Source organism: Pseudorasbora parva, chromosome 8, assembly GCF_024679245.1.
Source record: "Pseudorasbora parva isolate DD20220531a chromosome 8, ASM2467924v1, whole genome shotgun sequence".
NCBI lineage: Eukaryota > Metazoa > Chordata > Actinopteri > Cypriniformes > Gobionidae > Pseudorasbora > Pseudorasbora parva.
Window position 1 is genome coordinate 12486082 of NC_090179.1, and position 22762 is coordinate 12508843.

At 38.2% G+C, this 22762-nt stretch overlaps 2 protein-coding genes across 4 annotated transcripts in view; one reads left to right on the plus strand and one right to left on the minus strand.

The window, feature by feature from the left end:
* Positions 1–22762, plus strand: part of lipt2 (lipoyl(octanoyl) transferase 2) — a 571631-nt gene that overhangs the window by 541543 nt on the left and 7326 nt on the right. The window contains exon 1 of one of the 2 annotated variants that reach the window (XM_067450127.1): positions 21466–21578. The exons of the other annotated variant lie outside the window; for it this stretch is intronic. The gene's annotated coding sequence lies outside the window, so the exon portion shown is untranslated. Of the gene's footprint in view, positions 1–21465; positions 21579–22762 lie in introns of those variants that run through there. 2 annotated transcript variants of the gene reach the window in all.
* rnf169 (ring finger protein 169) lies at positions 647–21577 on the minus strand. 2 transcript variants are annotated; one of them, XM_067450120.1, is made up of 6 exons: positions 21210–21577; positions 19532–19605; positions 19363–19449; positions 19094–19200; positions 9168–9270; positions 647–7440 (listed from the first exon to the last, which is right to left on the minus strand). In XM_067450120.1, exons 1-6 carry the CDS (start codon positions 21574–21576, stop codon positions 6262–6264), a joined length of 1917 nt encoding a protein of 638 aa, XP_067306221.1. In that variant the 5' UTR covers position 21577; the 3' UTR covers positions 647–6261. The 2 variants fall into 2 exon arrangements, with proteins under 2 accessions (XP_067306221.1, XP_067306222.1); XM_067450121.1 differs by lacking the exon at positions 19363–19449.

Genomic DNA, 22762 nt, shown 5'->3' on the forward strand with positions numbered 1-22762 from the left:
TCTGGACGTCAAAGGGGGCGTGCCCACAGTGGACCTTAAACGGTACAGAAATGAATATATGTAAATTATCATGTTTGAAAATCGGTGATATTTATTGCCATGATGAGTACTATATATATATATATATATATATATATATATATATATATATATATATATATATATATATATATATATATATATATATATATATATATACACACACACTCTTTAAGAGTGCTACAAATCGTAAACTAAACATGGATTTCCGCCCGGCATCACCGACTCTGACCAACCAGTTTTTTTTTTTTTTTTTAACGGCTCTAGACCAATCGAAAGTAACATCCCATGCTATTTCACCGCCCACTTTGAAACTTAACGCTTTATTTCTGTACGTTTAACTTACTTGCAATTGCAGCCATTTGATTACAAGCAGCAACCTTTCAAATAAACTTATCCGTGAATAATTCTGTTATGAATGTTGCTTTTAATTCCCTCGTATTTTTTTTTCTTCTATTTTATAAATATTTTTGCATCTGTCCCAGACAATTCAGGGTTTTTTTCTCTACCATGTATAACGCAATACCTGTAAGCTCTACCCCCATTCAGCACCTATATTATTGCTGAGGAATATTTGCCGTAATGAAATAAACGCGAAGAACTCTCGTTCATATTTACTTTATAGCTCTCCTTTTATTAATTGTATTATTTCTTTCCCCTCCATTTTGATTTTCTTCATTTAATTCCTTTAAGGTATACCATGATAAAAATATGGAAAGGGAAAAAAGGTGATGATGAACACATTCAGATTAAGCATCATCTTATTAAGCAGCGCATATATGCTTAACAACAGAACATATACCATCTGAAGAGATGTGTTGAAATAAAAAATAAATTAAAGAAACAATCTTTTAACAACAAAAAAAGGCAAAAAATTGCATGTAAATTCAGAGTGAATGCTACGTTAATTCCTGTCAGGTCAGTTATAATGCTCCTAGTGTTTTGTGGACAGTAACCAGAAAATCAAGGCAAATATTTGAAAAAAAAGAAGAAAAAAACAAAGATTACATTTTTACAAAGTACTGTTCAAATAAATATAATGTGTGCTTTACATATCCACATAATTCATACATATGACACATTCTTTCAAATCTAGAAATTTCTTTCAACAATGGAAGACAATCCAAGTGCTTCGAAAGCCGGTCAGAAACAATCCCCAATAACACATTTGCATCAGTATTAATATAGGCAAGTCATATTTGCAAAATATTACAGTAAATGCATAAAAATCAATTTATCTTCTCCAATAGTACATCTGGCAACCTACAGTATTGTATGGTACTTAAATAAACTAGAAAAAAAGACTGCCTGATTGCAGAAATCAGACATGTTGGCACATTACAAAGTAAGTATACTGGACAGAAATAATCTGCAATATAATGAGTTCAGGGTAAAAAGTAGGCAAATGTATGTGCATATAGATGTGGTCCAACTGAATGTGTCATTTTACAGCTAAAGTAACATGATTAAAGCTTTCTTGGCAGACACAAATCACAAAATTGATCTCTCTAGCAAACAAAGTGTAACACAACAGATAAAGTCATGAAATGAAAGTAGCCCTTAAGAGCAGTGTCTCGCCATTAAATGAAGATCAATCTAAAAGCACCCCCCCCCCAAAAAAAACAAACAAACAAACAAACAAACAGGATGAAAGAAACTAATGTCTTAAAGAAAACCCCCCGCATATTGGTTTTGCTAGTTGCCGAATCAAACATGCATGATTTTGGGTTGTGGTGTATATCCAAAATATCCTCTTCAATCAGATGTATTATATTTTATTTAGATACAATTATTACAGTTTGGAGAGTTTCAAAACACTTAAGATAAAAAACAATAAACAAAGCTAGGTTTTGTTTAAATAATGAAAGACGAGTAAAACGATCAGAAATCCTAATGGTCAACATTGTCACCCAATGCCTTTTACGGTTTAACATCCCAAACTATAGCTATTTTACTTCATGGTTGCTAAAATAAAATAAAAAAAGTTGCAGTTAGGCCCAAAACATGCTCTACACAAACGCTACTCAAGTATGATTTCAAACTTGCATTGAAGTATTGCGTTCTCAGCACTGCCACAAGGGGTGCTATAGCAGGCATTAGCATAAACCGTACCATACATTTTCTACTGAACTGCTTACCACCTCCTTTGATGTAAACTTTTCTTCACTCATTTAGTGAATAGAGTGGTGCAGATGACATCACTTTGTAGGCCAAAATGCAGAAGCGAGTTAGCATTTTAACACTTCCGGTTCCCTCGTCCCAAAGTCAATGTTTTTTGTTTTTTTAATGGGACTTGTGTTTATTTGTTTAAATGGCTGAGATAAGGTCTGAGGTGAACACAGACTCAAGACACTTTAATGTTTTATTCTACGACATAAAATGCATCAGTGGTTGCTAACAAGTGGCTAAATGGGAATTACAGAGGCTGTCGAGGAGATTAAACATCATCACGCCGAACACCTGTCGGCCTTTACAGCCTCATTATGCTCATAATTGTGCTTTTATAAATTATTCTAAATCAAATGGTCTTGGAAAAGGTTTTTAGAAGCTTAGTGACGTGATGGTGAAGTTGAGCGACCGTGGTGTAGTCCGTTTATAGCCTACCTTTAGGTTTTTACTTCTGGCAAATTCATTTTGATTTACTTTAAAATGAATAAAAGTTCTGTTCATCTGTGATGGACAAACCACGCAAGTATCATACATTTTTGTTGATCACATCACAGAGCTTAATCCAAAAGCCTATGGGAAAATCCTATTGTGTTTTTCTCAAGGGAACCAGTGCGATTTTAAAACCGCCAGTTGGCCTACAAAGACACATCATACCAGCACCGCTCTATACAACAATGCAAACTCCTTTCCAGAGATCCTTTTATATAAGGAGATACCAAACTCTGCAGCTCTACCATTAGAGAAAGCAAGTTATTGAATTGCTGTTGGAGATTTATGACAATCAATCACTGTATGCGAACACTAGGGCTACCCTGGCTCAACTTTTTTCTAGTTGACTAGTTATTGTTTATTTAAGCCATTAGTGGACCAAATTTTAATATTAATTTAACGACTTAAATATACTAATATATGCCTCTCGCTCAAGCGCACGCATAAAGCTTGCCACAAAGCACTGGAAAAAACAATGATTATAAATGTGTCAAAAAAAAAAAAAGCAATTTAGTGCAAAAATGAAATGAACGAAGCCGACTCGTCATCTCCGCAGTATAGAGGATGAGAAATGCAGCTTTCATATGGATTACATAAGCAGAGTACTTCTTTTCAATTCGAATTGGACATTTTAAGCTTTCTATAGATATATTTCTCATGTCTGTGAGGAAAGTAGCCTATATGCCAAGTTTCGGTTCATTTATGTGATGCACTGCTCAAGTGTGATATATTAATCGTTCTGTATTACTGAGTACTTTAAGTTGAAAAAAAATGCCAGTGATTGCACTGGCATCATCTCATTGTCTTGCAGTAAGCGCGCTACACTCCACACAAATGCTTGAATATGCGTCTAATAGCGCACATTTATCTAGGTTCATTTAAGGTCAATACATGAGGGTCTGCGTTAACTTTTTAATGATCTGTCCCTCACGGACTGCAAGACTTCACCACTTCCAGATTTTTTTTCTGGCGAATAACTGACTTATAAAATCTTGGTCGACTATTAGGGAGCAGCCTAGCAGATACCATATCAATAAAACTGTCCATTACTTCTTTTACAAAATAGCTCTCATTTTTTTTCCTTTTAAACTCCAAAAATAGTTATGCTTTTATTGTTAATTTAGGATGTACTCACACTAGGCACAGTTGCCTTGAACCATGCCTTGCTGTTGTAACGATGACAGTAGCACGCACAAGCGTAGGCTAGTAGCTGTTTCCAAGCCTACCTGAACTGTGCTCTGGCCCACATCTTGCAAACGGGCAGGGGACGGTTCAGCGAGTCCCGTCCGGCCAGAGTCCTGCACGGGTCCGATTTTGTCAATCCCCTAACCCGCGGTGCGTTAAACCGCATCTGACCCGTTTTCCGACATGGAGCACTAATTAAAATCCGCACCTGATCCGCTTAAAATAGAACCGACACCCGAACCCGTCCCCGAAATATACCATTATATAGGCCTACACATTTATTGCCAAGTCATACAAAAGTAATTACAGCACTGCGCCACCTCTTTAAAATTCAAATACATTATTTTTCACGGAGTGTATGCACACCGGCCGGGGGCATTCAGCGCCTGTCCGCGGCGACTCAGGAAGTTGTTCAAAATCCTGCTGCACCAGAGCGCCAATGTACTGATTTCACCCTGTGCTACAAGATGCACACATCGTGCAGCTCTTCTGTCAGAAGTCGATTCAAAACTGAACTCGCGCGTAGGCCTATAAAATGTGCGCGTCCGGTGTCCGTCCCCCTTGAAGCCTTGTGTGATTTTTTTGAAACTGAGAGAATCGTGGAAGGGCGTGTGCGGCTGTGCGAGCACAAATAACCTGATATTGTTTTGAAATTATTTTCTTAACTTGAAATACAGGCAAGACATATTTTTGTATGTGTTCCTAAAAATATACACATATTTTAACGTTCGCACGTGACTGTTTCAAACCCGTGTTAGACCCGTGTTTCCCCCTTGTCCGACCCGTATCCGACACAGTTGAATGTTTTTCACCCGTTTCGGCAAAATTTGTGGGTCGAACCGTCGGGTACCCGAACCCGTGCAGGACTCTGTGCCCGGGCACAGTATAAAGAGATCACACTAGTCAAACGTGCTTGGGCAGAGTTCAGATCGTCTAGTGTGAGTACACCCTTAGATGTTAGTCTTAACTGCTGATATGTTCATAGTCAGCCAAGTAAAAACAAAGCACCCTAATTAATGGCACACACATATGAAGGCAACTCTATAGCTAACCTTGAGTACTAAGGTTCGTTTCCACCCCAGTACTAAAGCGTGTAGGATTCAGTAAACGGGTTACGAACAACAAGACTGCGCTCTTGCAAACCGTTGACCAAGCATTTGCGTCTATGGACTTGTGTAGAGTAGGTTTCTGACCCAAGGCTACAATTGACCTATCAGTAAACCCCAGCACCCTTAGTTACTGTTGCTAACTCAAACAAACGGATTTGCTAACTGCCTTACAATGATAGCTTGTCCCAAGATGTTTTTGGACACAGAAGGGCCATCTCTAATCAAGAAGCATTCAAGTGGGACTTAAATATGGCATGGAGGGATACATAAAAGATGGGTAACAAGATTAATTTGGAAGCAAGAGTTTAGAGATCACAATGCAAGAGGGAGAAGCCTCATGTTACGGTTGTCACAATCGCAGATGACAACATCCAGGACCAACAGTGTTCATGTACAGCGGGGTAAGATTACCTGGAATACCTGGGAACATTGTTACAAGCATCCCAGGCACATCGTTTTTACTATTTTTGTAGCATAAACATCATCAAACCGATGAGAGCTTTGGATCTTCCAACGTTTCTCTGTGGCACTGAAACCTAAAGATGTCTAAGTTCTGGTCGCCGTGCAACTGATAACCAACTGCCATTGGCTTATCTGCATTCAAGGGGAGGTGCTTACTGATCAATTTTACTCTTTTTCACCCAAATCATTCACCAAATCCTTTGTTGTTTGATAAATTGATACATCAAGAGATGAAACCTCCCAGGCCACTGGAACCCAGAAATAGCAAAGAATAAGGGTTAGGCTACACCTTTGTACAAATGTCCTATGATAACTTTAAAACATGCAAACAAACTTCTTGAGGAGCAATTGTGATTATGATGAGCACAAAGAGATTGTAAAGATTACTATTGTCTCTGGCTTGAAGTACTAAAAAGCCTTAAAGAGTTCTTGTATAATAGTTCTGTATGGATTTTATGTCCCCAAAACAACATATTCCTAGTTTCCTATTTTTAAGTAGCAGAAGCCAATTAAACAGTAACAGCGCTGGAAACAAAACACTTCATCTTTGAATCCCCATGAATCCCAAGCCCAATCCTGTCCTACGACCATTGCCCTTGAGTAAAGGCACTTATCCTCCAGGTTCCTCTAGCAGGACTCGATGTGCTTTCAAGTTGCTTTGGATGAAACTGTTAAATGGCAAATCAAAAAAGTAAATACCTTATCTTGCAATACTTTTCCAGAAAGCCTCTGTAGTGCCTAAGCAAAGAAAACATTTGTGACTGTGACAAACCCCTAGGACAAAACACTACTATAACGGTAAGTCCCTTTAACAGCTATAGTTAAATTGCTCATTTCTTTTGGGGATTCTTCCTGATCTGCGTGTATTGTGTCCTACCATCCCATCTTTTGTAGCCCAGGACCGGAGTTCGTATTTGTTACGACTTGTTTTGTGCCTGTCCACTTTTTGGCATTCTCTGTCAAACTTTCTTTGCAGCTTTAGTGCCAGTTCTCTGTCCTCCTTTTCCTGATTCGTTCGCCGAGCGATCAGATCATCAAATCTGTCGCAGGAATTGCAGCTATCTGTCCGAGATATTTTTGTCAGTAGGTTCTCTTCCAAGTGTTTGGTTTTGTGGCTTCTCTTTTTGCCCCTTCTTGAGGTAGGTCTGTTAAGTACACAGCTCCTGGTGGAAGGCTCATTTATTAAGTGCTCAGGGTCTACGGTACCCTGATTACAATGTCCAGCATGTTTATCTAACATCGGTGCATGTGTTTTTGTGGGTTCGCAGAGTCCTTCACATCTGCTACGCCCTTTTGGGGATGAGCCATCTGCAATAGTTTGAGTTGTCGACCTGATGTGAGCGCTAACTGGCTGTGTATCGTCCTGTTTGTTACACTGATCAAATATAAGCCGTCGTTTATTACAGACTACAAGTTTATCCTTTTGATCCTTAGACCCTTCGGCACTTGACTCACAAATGCATCGATGATCCTCCAAGCCGTCCTTGGCCACGGCACAACTGCAGAGTCCGCTGTCTCGTTCCTCAACAGGACTCAGTTTAAGGCTAAGATCCTCTGCGATCGGACTTGTGACTGTACCTTTTGAGGTCACTTTGATGCACTGACGATCAACTTCAATCTGCTTCCACTTCTGCAAGATGGTCGGGCTGGCCTCGTAACTTGTGGACTTTTGCAGAGTGCGTGTCAAGTTCCTAGGGGTCGACTTCACGATCGTGGGTTCCAAAAGTCGCCCGTCGGGCAACCTTTTGGGTGGCGTGCATGGTGAGCAGACGATAGGCTTAAAATGGTTGAGTTCTTCCGATATGCTATCATTGCTCTCTGGGCTAATAGACCTCTCTGGTTTTGTTTGAAGCACAACAGAAACGGATGAGGCGTGGATGCCCCGCCAGTGGTGTCTCTTATCTAGGCTCAGTACAGGGGCTGAAAAAGACAGACTGTTCTCAGATGAGAGAAGGATTCCAGCGTTGTAGCTATGAGTGATGCTAGCCTAGAATGGGGAAAAAGTGGTAGAGTAGTATCAGTGACAATACCATTTGTCAAGCATAGCACTGATTGCAACAACAGATGTAATTTCCTTCTACAGGGGTATCCAATTGTGATTGGGAAGGGCCAAAGTCCAGAAGAGACTAGTTCCTACCAGCCCTAACACACTTTCCTGGAAGTTTCTAGTAGTTTTGACGACACTAATTAGCTGGTTCGGGTGTTTGAACAGAATTGGAGCGGAACTTTAGCAGGATTGGACATCCCTGTCCTACTATATAGATGCTGTGGTGATTATATTCTGTGTTCACGCCATGTTTTAATTGCCGTGCATGTAGGTGAGTAAATGATGACAGAATTTAAATGTTTGCGTAAACTAACCCTTTGAGCCAAAATCGTTTTCCTCTGTCCACGTTCCACTCCTGACTGCGTGATGTAATTTTTGTCATCAGCACATCTCCGCTGATGTCTGTGCACACTGTCCACATCATTCTTGCGTTCGTGCAGACAACAGCACGTGCGAGTGGTCAAAGGAGGCTTGGGTGCACGGAGCAGAACACGGAAAATTAAAGGGTTACTTCAGCGATAGCTGAAGTATATGGCTTTGTATCAGTAGAAACCCTGGAGTATATTCAAATGATTGTGCTTTCCCCCCTCATATCCCCCTGAGACAAGAGATTTATGCATTTTATTTCTGGAAAAATTGACGATATTTGCATCATCGGAGGAATGTTTGGCCAAAGGCTAAAGACTACAGCCAGCAGAGGGAGCCATTTCCGCATGTTTTGAACCCGCGCATGGGGGATGGAGATCACACTCACAGCTCAGCTCGCTGCTGCAGGCACTCATTTAAACGGAGCTATGGTGAGCAATGTAAGTCTTTTAACTTCTCAGATTAACTTCTATGCAAGTTAAGCTTCCAAAGGAATGAACTGAAACACGCCAGACCAAACTCGCGTTGTGAAGGTATGCCGCGAGTGTAGTCGCGATTACCTCAGCTCTCATCACGAGAGCTCATCAGCTCATTTATCTCACTCCTGCAGTTAGTGTTCAGTGCTGTGAGACTCGCGTGGTGACTCACTCATTATATTGAACAGACACGTTCAGTTTTTAATTGTAGTGTCTTCTCCAACTCAGTCACAGTAATCCAGTTGCGGTGGCTTTGGGAATGGCCTCACAGGGCAGTGAAGCATTCTGGGAATTGTAGTTTTTCATCCCCATGAGACAAAAATACATTTTCTGTCTTTTCTCAGTCTAGAAGGCACCAAATTCAAAATTAATTTCACATTTCTACTACATTGATGACCCAGTTTAAATACAGATTAATTTTCCCAGCGCTGAAGTACCCCTTTAAGTAGACCTGAGCCTTCAATCTTAGGTTTCCACTGTCCACTGTGTTTTTCCCAACACGTCTGCATGTCAGTTTCTAGTAATCCTGAAGACCTTGACTAGCTTATTCATGTGCGTTTAATTAGGTTGGACCTAAGTTCTGCAGGACAGTGGACCACCAGGGCTAAAGAAAGTAAGAACTGTAGAACTGTACTATAAACTGCTTTAGATAAATGTGTCTTCTAAATGGTTGATTACTAAAAAAATTAAATAATAAAAAAAGCCATTTTTTTTTTTTTTTGAAACAACAGGACTGGTGGTTAATCAAACAATACACCCTTAACAGCAAATTAGACTGATGATTATTTGAACAGATGCATTCAGGTAATAACTGAAATATTATACCTTGTCAGGAACAGCATGATGTGTGTGAACTCTGCTTTTTCCTCTGCCATCCTCAGAGTCCGTACAGCTCCTGCTCCTCTGAACGACACTGCTATGAAGACAGCTGTAATGCAGCACAATGATGGCATGGACGATTATCTATATGCAACACCTCAAAATGAGATATTTATTGATGGAAGTATCATAACTAAGTCACACTATTTAAGCTTTTTTTTCTAAACTGTAGGTATTCTGCATTCTGCTGTAATAAAAGGCGTATATAATAATGATAATAAATACATTTTATTTATAAATTACTTTACATTTTAAAGAAAATCTCAAAGTGCTACAAAGGGAGGAAAAAAATTAAGCAGTTAGAGCAATTAAGAATTAAATTAAAATCAACACAAAAATGTAAACACAAAGCAATTTAAACATTGAAAGACTTTCTAAGTAGGTATGTTTTAGTCCCTTTTTAAAAGCAGTCGTGTATATATATATATATATATATATATATATATATATATATATATATATATATATATATATATATATATATGTCAGTTAGTCATATACTGTTTGTCCACATTTCAATACATACCTCGGTTTTTAACCACGGTTTTCGGTACGGTTCGGTTTTTTGCTATTCTATTCTTAGGCGACAGGAACAGAAAAGGGTTAAGGAGAAAATGTCTTTATTGCAATAGTCTTTCTTTATTTCCCTTAAAAGACTTAAAAACACTTACTTAAACTTTACTTTAAAAAAAACACTTGTACACATTCCTAGTGTATTGTATAATATAAAATAAATATATATAAAGATTTACAGTGGCAGCTCAGAGATGTACTGTAGCATTTAAGTATGAAATTGAATGAATAAATGTAGGCTAAAATTAAAACTAAATAGACTTCAATATACAATATAAATTGATTGAAAGCTACTGTATTATTACTTTATTCAAGACCAGTGAGTGATTTTTAAAAAGTTTAGAGGTGAACTGTCCCTTTAAGGACAAGCGTTCACAATCACTAGTCTGCGCTGCTAAGACCTGCTCGCATCTCATAGACACACGCGATTTTACTTTCACTTTAGACATAACCGGCTGTGTTTATACATGTTGTGTTTTACAGTATTAGCGCAGTAATACTACTTAGTCCATTAATCACGTGTGTTTGACAGGCTTTTAGTGCGCACGTTCAGCACATGTAAAACGCAAATGAAATGTTTCACAGGCAAGGCTTTAAAATGCAGCCAAACACCCCCTAACATTAGTGCATATGATTGGATATTTGCTCATATCAGCGCGTAGACTCAAAGGCACACTCAAACAGAACCCAAATAAACTGAGAGAAATATTTAAAATGAAGAGAAATAGAAATAATTAATTAAATGCAAAACCGGGAGAGAAAAAAAAAAAAAAGCGACTAGTCGCACCTTTGTCACTTATTATGAAATTTAGCAGTCGCCATTTATCTTATTAAACACATTCATTTTGTCATAATTTGCTATAATCAAAGTAGATAGTACACAAAACTGTATTGTCTGCAAGCTTCAAGGATCATTTGAGACTCCAAAAGAAAACCAAATATAAGGAGTCCATATAATTCCATTATATAATAAATTTGTACACACCTAAAAGTACCCATGAAAAAAAAAAACATTACTAAGAACCTTTACAGAATTCATCATAGTGTCGTATGTGTAGAGCAACCACAATGAGATTGTTTTCATTTTAAACATTTTATGTAAAATGGACATTTAAATGTAGACCCCTCAAGCTGCGATACAGAACATAACCACACAGAGACGCCAAAAAACTCCTAAATCAACCGCTTTGACTGCAAAAAACTACTATTACTAAACACAACAACGCTGCTCCCTCCGCTGCACGCACGCTCAGTATATCTCTGTGCTCATCATTAGTTCATCAACTGAACTTCGGGATGTTGGTTTATTTCCAGTCAGATAGAGAGAGAGTCAGACACGTCAAAGGCTGAATAACTTTAGAAATGTGTGGATTAGTGCTTACTAGAGACTCAAACTGTTTGGAACGGTTCAGTCCGATTTGGTGAACCGGTTCAAATGAAAGATTCGTTCGCAAACTTATGGGGGTAATATTGTTGCATTATTCCAAACAAATATATTGTTATCCACAAATAAATGTAAAGCGATTCACAAAAAATAAATAATTTCACAAATCAATATATGAGATCCACAAATATATGCAGGAGTTTCACAAAAATGAATTAGATTCACAAATAAATACAATGACATTTGTGAGTAACAAAAAAGTCCACACATGTCAAAAACACACAACTCTGCTTTGCATAAGTTGCATTCATTTGTGAATCGCTTCCTGTGCATTTGTGGATCGCTTCCTGTGCATTTGTGGATCGCAGCACAGCACGTGGATTTTGAAACATTTCTAGCGTCTAGACTCAAAACAATCCACAAATACGTAGACTCCACCCACCGTCTACTTAAGCCAATCAGATCACGGCCATATCGTGCTGACCAATCGTAGCACGTTCTCGCTCCAACCAATCACGTTTTGGCCAGTGCCGCTGAAAAACAGTTACGACCACTGATCTATATAAATCTATAACTCTATACATCTATAAATCTATCTATATATCCAACTCTATATATATCTATATATCTATAACTCTCTTTATATATCCGACTCTATATATCTATATAACTCTATAAAGATCAGTGATTAGGACACTTCCATAGGAACTGAGGAATGCAGAGTGTGTGTCACGGAGCAACCAATAATTCCAGCAATAAACACCTTTCATTTCAGTATAAGGCTATCTCAAGTGCACTCGCTGGAAAATTGCTGAAATGATTGCATATTTAGAGATTTTATGGCATTATTGGCCTCTCAGGAATATTGACAGAAGATGTTTTTTTTATGAAGCATGTTGATGTATATTGTTATATAAGCTAGATCTTCAGTCTCTAACGTGAGATCACTGCTAAAACTATTATATCCAGGTGTTATCTGTCATTTCAACAGTTTTTAGATTCTCTGAGATCTTTCTGTCAAATGCGTTTATATTCATTCAGGGAATAACGTCTCTAGCGCCTGAATGTAAAGAGTTGAATAAATTGGTTTCCCTGTTTTATTAACCAGCATTTAAAACTCCTTTCTTGGGTAAATTATATATAGCCTATTCTAGCATCATTCCTTTATATTCACCTGTTGTGTAGGCTTCGAGTGTTAAAATAACATAATTTAGGACGTTAACATTAAAATTAAAAATAAAACAGCCAGTAGATGGCGGAAGAGGAACACTTATTGGCTCATTAGTCTTTTTTTCTATTTTAATTAATTTTTATAGTTAGTCCGATTTATACCACTAAAGTAATATTTTTTTGTTACTTTTTTGTACTGGAATGTTAAATACATAGGCTAATTAGGGAACATTACAAAGTCTAATGAAATTCTCATTTTTTTAGACTTTGTAAAAAAGTCTCTGTCATTTATCAAATTCATTAGTTTTTTGATTTTTTATCACATTCGCAAATTCATTTTAACGGCACTACATTTATTAACGCGCGCTAACGCACGCAAATTTTCTGTTTGATCCGTAGTTGGAGAAATCGGGATAAGCCATAGACGTAAAGGATCCAGCAGCAAACATTAATAGGGAAAGAAAATGGTTATCATTAATATTCTAAACCAAAAGTGCAGTTATTGCCTATAAGCTACCATATTTTCTGTTTAACCATAGACACCAGGTCGAAAGAAAAGTCTGTTTACATTGAACACATTCTCTGCAGTCCGAGTGCGATGCGCGAATACACTGAAGCTCACTCTCGCTCATGTCTGAGGTAAATCATTGACACATCACCACTTACAGTACATGTGTTATATTGAACTAAATGCATTACAATCAGCTGAAACGAATGCACAGGTTACTCTCCTGAACAAGAACGCTCCGTTTCTCACACTGTTCACGTGAATCGAGGCAAAGTTCGGCGCGCACGCAAAATACCGGCAGCTCAATAGAGAGCGTGCCTCTCTTAAAGGGGCCGCACTATATTCCTACTCGTGGAATGGACCTCCTCCAGGTGTGGTCTGGTACTGGTGCGCTCTCAGGTCCGCATGACAGCTTTCATATTACCAGGTTTTCATACGAACTGTGCCCTATTCTGAACTAAACTGTCAGTAATACTACCTTTATTTATATGCTTAAAATGAGAGAAATCCTTGCTTATTCTGAATTTTTAAGCTAGGCTTAAGAGACATTTATAAGACATTTTAGAGACATGTTCTTTGATAAACATCTATGACCTTTGATACATATCTAGTCTTCATGCTGTTTTATTGATTATTATTGAATAAGTATTTTATGGTTTCACTAATAATAAACATACATTTGCATAAAGCATGCATATTTGTCCATATACCCATGTTGATTAGAGTATTAAAAACTTAATTCAAAGTTAAATTAAGATACATTTACAACAAATGTCCATCTTGACAAGTATCCAAGCAGACATAGTCTGAATATGCCTTAAGAGAACTTTATACAGTCGAGAAAGACGACACATATTCTGCATTAGGTTTTAAAGGGGGAGTAGCCTTTACTGCTGTCTGTTTAATGTCAAACAAAAGATAAGAAGACCACTCACTGCTCTTGATTGAATAGCTTTTGTAAGCTTAAAAAGGATTAATCTTTAATTTAAACAGTTAAACATACAGTTATTTTACATTTGATTACTTTATTCAATTTCTGTACCTAAATAATGTTAGACCTACCTACAAAACCTGAAAAGCATTGTTTATTTTATTAGTATCTTTGCTTGACAGTATTTATTTGTGCTGCTGCTTGTATTTAAGTTAAGTTATTTGTTCTTATTTTCTTTCATTTTATTTGACAGTAGTCCTTTTTTTCCCTGAAAATAGCAAATACCGAACCGTACCAAAACAGTGAACCTATAACTGCGACCATGGTTACAAACTGAACCATGAACAATCTGTACTGTTACACCCCTAACGTAACCAGGGTATATGCAGGAATCCTGAAGTTAATTTCAAGACCTTTTTAAGACTTTTTTAAGACCTTCTCAAAATATTTTAAGACCTCATCGCACTTCAAGTTCTAATCGGCAACAAACCTTTAATAAACAGTTGTAGTCGAATGTAGACTTAAAATCTCTATCGTAGGCCAATTTTGTATCGTTTATATTGCATCTCTGTTTCGCAACGTATGGAGGGCGACAAATTACCTAAATGCGCATTTCGCAAAATACATGACGTCACCCGTAGACGGAGTGAACCAGGGATGGAGATGAACTTTTTTCAAAGTCTACCACTCAATGTTTTTACCCGCCACTTTTTTGTTTTTAACTGACAATGTGTAACTGCATGTGAAAATTAATACTACAAGCTCTACAATACTTAAGCAGTTTATTTAATCTCAAGTCTCAATGAAATACTGCCATTTTCACGATGATTTGTGGTCTTTTATGGCTTCCAGTTTTATGGTTTTTAGTCCCAACAATGAAACTATTCGTTCTGGCATCTTTGAAGCGTGTTGACGACATACCGAGCAGAACATTGTCAGTAGGGATGCACCGAAAACAAAATTCTTGGCCGAAACCAAAAAAGAAGAAACCAAAGCCGAAAACCGAAAAAAAAAAAAATTCAAACTAAAATGTTTAACTCGACCTCACTCATGTGTAGGCTACATTAAATAATAATGTTCATGCCTACTGGCCTGCAGAAAGGATTGAATAAAGTAAAACAAATGTAAAATAACTGCATATTTAACTGTTTAAATGAAAGATTAATCCTTATTAAACTTACAAAAGCTATTCAATCAAGAGCATTGTTTAATGTCCAACTAAATATAAGGACATCACTCAGGCAGCAGTAAAGGCTACTGCGCCTTTAAGACCTGATGCAGGGATATGCTCGTCTTTCTCGACTGTGCATACTACACAGTTCACTTAAGGCATATTCAGACTATGTCTGCTAGTATACTCATCAAGATGGACATGTTGACATACTTCTTGTGTGAGTTTGTCCGTTTTAAGCGCAAGACTTGAAAGAGAACTCAATATTTGCGCTGTGAGACGAGCGCGCGCTCTCGGATGATGCACAGCGTCAGATCTTCTCTCAGCGCGCGCGAGTCTCACAGCGCGTCTTCACGCGAGTGATGACAGAGAAAACGGCTGGTCATGTGCGCACATACGGCAGCACTCGCATGCATTGAACAAAGTTTACAAAGAGGAGAAACAGCTCGGTAGGTGAAGCGGGTAACTAAACCCCTGTTCACAGCCTAACTCCGCCCTCTGGCAATATTTAAAAAATGCTGCAAAAGTGGGCAGAGCCCAGCGGAGACAGAGGGGACGAGACGAGGGCGGGCCTGAGCGGGGGGTGGGAGGGTGCACCTGAGACCCATAGTGACAACTTGTTTGACAGCTGTCAGACTCGCAAAGATGGATAGTGACTGGAGTGAGGACAGTAGCATGAAAGCGGTGGAAAGTTAATCCATTTTCGACATTTCCCATGGTGATTATGTGTTGCGCTGTTACACCCAAAAATGCAGCAACGGTTTACCATAGTTGAAATAACGCGAAAAAAATAAAATAAAATTAAGACACACGACTGAGAGGGAGTACGTCTATAAACAGTGCGCAGTAGTCCGAGTAGCAGTAAATGATGCCATCAACATGGCCGCCACGCCAAGTAATGACGTCATGACGCCCAAGCCCTATTTTTATGGTATGAAACGTTCAAATCAAGCCATATGTGAACACATATCGCTGATTATTACTATACCTTTCATTCACTTAGTTTAATAGTGTTTATTTTCATTGTTTCCTTCTGTGATCCTGCATCGTGGACATTTTGCACACAAAAACTCCATAATTTTAAATTGTGAAATGGTTCTGTTGTCCACAACGGTAGGTTTTGAGCGCTGCTTACAGATGCAGATGTGAGGGTCTTATTTTAATTTTCTATTTTCTTTTATTTTCTTTAATCCACTGATAACTGAAAGAAAATGCGTCTAGACTAGAGTACAGCTTAATGACCGAGTCTAATGTTGCTATAGTAACGAACACAACTTGCTCGCGCATCTGATTGACAAATAAACTGCGCACTCTTATATTATTGTTTTTGTTAATATTGTGGTTATTTTGCCTCGTACATTCTGTGCAAAAGCACTTATTTGAACATAGTCATAACTGTGCGCATGCATTTTAGACATGTCATGTAGTAACATGCAATAAATGCACATCCATGAATAATGTGCTACATCCTTGTATCCTGCGGTCACTCCGGAACTAGGTTCCTCCATCGATTTTGTTAAAAAAAAGAAGATTCGAAAAGGAATCGAAAACAACAGTGCGGAATCAATTCTTGGAATCGATTCCGTCGATTCCGGAAACAGGAATTGGAATCAGAATCGAATCCGGGCCCTAATGGTGAGCTCGTGCCAGGGGCGTGGATAGTGAGCCGTTGGAAGTACCATCCTACGTCACGAAGCACCACAACGTCCAATAGGACTGCAGTATTCGACTGCAGTAGCCACCGTTCAACCTCAAGAGGGCAGCACTAAGACGTTTTTACACCCTATATTATAGAATTAAAACACTTTATACCCAAATGTCAAAACATTTACTCAAATCAATAAATAGCATTAATAAAGCCCCAGTCTAGCAGATCATTAACTAAAAAAAGTTGGATTGGGGTTTAGTTACCCTTTAAAGCGACACTCCTCCCAGTCAGCGCGCAAACACCATTTAAAACGACACTCCTTAGTGAACGAACAAACATCATCTAAATCACCAGATCACATTTAATTTTAGTGGTATGATTGTTCAAAGCATTCCAGATGGTTCATTCTTACATGCTGCATTAATAGCGGGAGAGGCAGGGCATAGCAGGCATGGGGAGAGATGCTGCCTGCATTGAAAGTGTGAATAATGTGTGAGGGGAAAAAAAATTAAGTTTAAAGTTTCAGTGACATACATTATTACATTAATAATCTTATTACATAGAATCATACAACAACTATACATAATGTATAATATTTGTGGGTCCTGATAATAAAACACAAATAATAATATTATATAATAATAAAAAAGTACACAAAAAAACACTATTTTGGCTTAAAATATCCGGATACATATCATATCGTCAGTTCAGTATCAAGATACATATCGAATCGTGACACGAGTGTATCGTTACACCCCTATATTTGAGTGAATAAAAAATAACTTAATTTATTGATTTGTTTACAATAAAAGGGCCCTACAAAAATGTTTTCCCCCAGAAATTCAGTGTTGTGTATTTTAGTTTTTCGGGTAATCAAATGAAACCATAGCGCAATCATTTATTTTCAATCAAATTAAATTTAAATAACCCTTTTATTTTTTGTCAAACAAAGTGCTGCACAACAGAGGTTTACTATTAAAATTAAAACATGGAAGAAAATTGCGATTATTCCTTTATAAAATAAAGTTATTTTTATTAGTATATTATATTATAGTAAGCGAGCGTCACGTCCAAGGGGGTAATCTAGCGCTCGGAAAGCGTTCCACCCATTGCTAACCAAGCCATCACCTGCTGTTAGCATCCCATTGACTCCCATTCATTTTTGAGTCACTTTGACAGTGAATAACTTTACATCTGAGACGTTTAAAGACTCCATTTGTCCATTGTTTATTTCTAAAGAAACACGACAATGCATAAAAGGCTCCATTACCTTGTATCTTACACTATCCCCCCGCAGAAGCTGTTTTTGTAAAAATAGGCTAACTATTGCGTCATAACCAACGCGACTCTGTCGCACAGTTGAGAAATTACCGTATAGACCTGAGGAGACGCTCAAAGGCAATCTTTTACTGTCTATGAGACAGTCGGGGGGACGTGGAGACATAAAGTCTGATAAAGTCAAGGGGGAAGAATGGGGAGAAGCCCATAGTGAGCCAAAAGCAACGGGACAAAACATTTAAACAACGTGATTCACATTTCACTTTCCACAACTACTAGAAGACTCACAGCTGTCAGACAGGAGGCTCACGTCACATCTACGTCGTCAAGCTCAGTCTGAGCCTGCGCAGTTCGCTCAGCCATCAGGAAGTGAGTGCTCCTTTACTGACCTCACTTTCCGCCGCTGAAGTCAATGGGATAGCTCTGTCCATTTCTTTTACTGTCTATGGTCACGTCACGCGTACTTCGGTGTGTGTGGTAAATGAAACTGTTCATTCACTAAGACATGCAGAACATGCAGGATTCATATACAAATAGTCTTGTGATTATTCCCTTAAACAAAGTTATTGTATTGTTATTGTATTGTTGTTATTATTAGCAAGTATTACATTAAGACATACACTATACTGCGCAATAGTACACTATATAATAGTAATAATTAATTTCACAAGGTTAACCGAACGCTAATTTTGATGGGTTGCCATGAGGAATCCTTGTATATGATATAAATGCGTTTTTTCTTAAATTAAACGGAAAAATGCTCATAAAGTGACTCTCAGAGCAGCTCTCGAAATGAAGTTCATGTGTTCATGTCATTATATAGCAACACAGCGAGTGTCACGCATGCTTCGGTGTGTGTGGTATATGAAACCATTCATTCACTAAGACATGCAGAACATTTAAGTGTACTGACCTACTTTTGATTTATTCATCCAAGAGTTGACAAATTCTGTGACATTCCACGTTATACAGTAAATTAAATTTGTACAAAAAACGGCTTGGAATCGGTAAGACTAGAGATTGATGAAAAATTGTTTGATTCCTTGACGGTCGATCGGTGCATCGCTAATAATTTGCTTGACATTATTTGCCACTAACTAATTTGTATGCTTCTATGCCCACCATTCTCGATAAAATGAAAAGACATATAATTCTACCACTAATAATAAACATAAATACATTTAAAAGTAAAAATGTAAAGTGCAGTACCCTCTAGTAAAAGCAGGGGAGCATCTTGTTTTTCGTACAAATGCTGAAACATGTCTAGTCCTCTTTCCCACTGGCTCTTCATTCTCAGAGTCAGACACGCCGCAGAACTGAAACACAGTATAAGATGGATGAGCAAAAGCAATTTCGCTGTAATAATATAGTCAATAAAAGAAATATGCCAAATTATGAGATATATTAATTAACTGTGTGCATATTTACACCCAGCTTAGACCCAAGTAGGTAACAACGAAGAAAGGTTTTGAACATACAGGATATTGACAATGTTTCAGTATCCCACACTCTTCTTTTCTATGGATTTTTTTCTTTCTCTCTTCAGTTTCTTCACTGCATCCAACCTAGAAAAATAAAACGATGCTATATATATTTATATGCAACTGTATTGTGCAAACACAGTAGTGTTATACCTCTGTAACTTACCTTCATCTTTTGTTTCTCATAGTCTTGACGCATTTCTCCAGATTTATGGATTGGCACAGGTGCACGAAAAATTTCTATGAAATAAAAACATAAACATATCAGAAATCACACAAAAAGAAACCAAAATGACCAACTGTCTTCCTTCTTCCTAATACTCAAACTCACATTGGGACCAAACCATAATAAACACATGAAGTAATGCTCTCTTGAAACACAGTTCTGTCACAAGCTCCGCCCACTGGACACACACACACATGTCTGGGCAAGTTACCACTCAGTTTTACATTCAAGTTGACAAACATCCAGGATATCACACTTTTAAAGGGATAGTTCACCCAAAAATGAAAATTACCCCATGATTTACTCCCTGAAGCCATCCTATGTGCATATGACATTCCGCTTTTAGACGCATACAATCGGAGTTATATTAAAAAAAGTCCTGGCTAATCCAAGCTTTATAATGCCAGTGAATGCACAAAATTTGAAGCTAAAAAAAAAGGACCTCCATCCATTATAGAAGTACTCCACAGGGCTCCGGGAGGTTAATAAAGGTCTTCTGAAATGAAAAAAAAAATGAAAAAAGAAAAAAAACAAGCATGACATACACGTTTTGAACGGTGAAAGGCATTACACTTTCTTCGTAAATTGGATACAGGAGGTGGACAGGTGGAAGCTAGATATTTTACTTTATAAAGGTTTAAATATGGATAGATTTTTTATTTTATTTTTTTTTTACACAAACCCATGGTTTCGGAAGGCCTTTATCAACACCCCCGGAACCATGTGGAGTACTTTTATGATGGATGGATGCAATTTTTTGAGCTTCAAATTTCGGGCAGCCGCCATTAACGCTTGGATTAACTTGGGACATTTGGATTAACTCTGATTATGTTTGTCTGAAAGAAGAATGTTATATACATCTAGGATGGTTTGTGGGTGAGTAAATGATGGGGTAGCCTAATTTTCCTTTTCTTTCTTTTTTTTGGGGGTGAACTATCTCTTTAAGTCTTTGAAGTACAGCAAATGTGGGTAAAAAAAAGTAACTAAAAGTTGAATAAACATTTTTTATTATTATTAATATTAGTATTATTATTAAAAATGATCTCAAATTTAATTCGTTTCAATACGTTATAAAGTCTAAATTATTCGATCAGTATTATCATGTTGAGCACTTTCTATTGTGTCTCCTCACATCAAACATCATTGACAGTTTGACAAAAATAATCAGCAAAACGCGACAAAACAAAAACATATACCATAAATTCAACAACAAAATAAAAATATGAATTATTATAAATTAGCTACTAAAATCGTCTTGAGTTGATTTTTTTCCCCACGTTCAAAAAGCAACGCGCAAGACGCGACACGAGTAAATTTGTACACAACCCAATGTAAAACCGGCGCAGGCAGGCTGTCCTGTGTGAAGTGTGAACGCCCCCCAACCGCTGCTGTTTTTCTTTTAATTTAACGTTACTGGTTTCATATCCTTTGCGTTAGATAACAGACAGAGTCATATTTTTCTTGTACTATAATGGAGTAATTGGTGAAACGGTCATCTGAACTGAAATCACTGAAGCTTTAAAACTGTCTGTTATGTCATGCCGCGATTTCTCGAAGCGTAAGTAATTATTTCAAACTCGTGGTTATGTAACGTTAATATATGTCAAGTCACACTAACCCCCGTCCGCGAGCTCTCCATCTCTCTGCTCCATCCTCCGCTTGCATCTCTCCGGGTGACTGAGCCGGACCAGCTCCCAGAGCTCGGTGTTGACCAGGCTCTTCTCCCTGGACTGTTTACGGGCCCAGCTGGACACTCGCAGCCGGCACAGCGGACAACACAGACTGATCAACTTCACCGTCCGCTGGAAGCAGTGCAGGCACACCGAGTGTCCACACGGCATCGTTACCGGCTCCAGGAGTATCTCCGAGCACACCGGGCACCGGGCCTCCTCCAGAGATAGCGGAGCGGCGTGAGCGCCAGGCCTGGTTTTCCTTCTCTGCCCCAGTCCAGTGGATTTGGCGGACCCCACCGCCGCCATCTTCATTGGTATGAGCCTGCGTCTGGGTTTGAAAACAAGCCCCGCCCCACCGTTACGTCACACGCAGCGGTTGAACGACCTTTTTGTTTTGTTTTTCAAATTAAATAAACGGTGTTGAATTGTTTAATTAAAAATGCAAACATATTTGTACTATTTTTTCAAAATAAAATATCACCTAGTAAAGGAACATTTTAATGGAAGTATATTATTGATATTAGTGTTGGCTTGGTTAATAAATCCCATTTAAATAGTATTATTAATAATCCAATTAAAGAAATACATTTAAAAAAAATGTTGCATACCATCTACCCTGTTAAATCATTGATTTTAATATACTCTGATACTGATGAGTTATGCTTTTTTTGTAAGAGTGAGAAAAAGTGGTTATCCAACAATTTCTGAAGGAATTGGCATAATTCATCTTTAATTTAGAAAAGATGAAATACTATTTTACATTAAAGGATATTATCGTATATTATGAAATCAATGTTAATAAAGGTATTGAATACATTGGTAGTTTACTGCTGGCAAAATGTTATATACATAAACAAAATTATTCAAATTCACCCCGAGCTTTAAAGGAACACTCCACTTTTTTTGAAAATACGCTCATTTTTCAAGTCCCTTACGCCGCATTCACACGGAGCGTAGGCGTTAACGCTTGACGGAAGGCGTGGCTGAAGCTGGGTGCTGACGCGATCGTCATAGTGACAACAGCCAATCACATTAACTTGCCGCTTGGACCAAAACACAACACAAAAAAGCGCCTTTTTTGGTTGTATGTGCGAGTGCGATTGCCCGTGTAGTTGTTGTCAGCGCACTGCACAGGTGCACGAAGCTGTTAAGTACATTAAATCCTGAAAAAGCGCCGACAGCGGGAAGAATATCACGGAGCTGCGTCTGGATTTTTAACGGTCTATGGTCTGGATGGTTCACGGAGCAGTAATGAACGCAATTGGCTAGCGTCTGCTGTAGGATATTTGCATACGGCGATCTGATTGGATGACGCCTGCGCTGGCGCTTGAAAAGTTGAGAATTCTTCAACTTCTGCCGCTTGCAACGCGAGTGAAGCGCCGCGACGGAACCCACAATTCAGTTCGGCAACGGATGATGTCACCCATTCAAAGTAAATGGGAAGCGTTAACGCCTACGCCCCCCCGTGTGAATGCGGCGTAAGAGTTAAAGAGTTGAG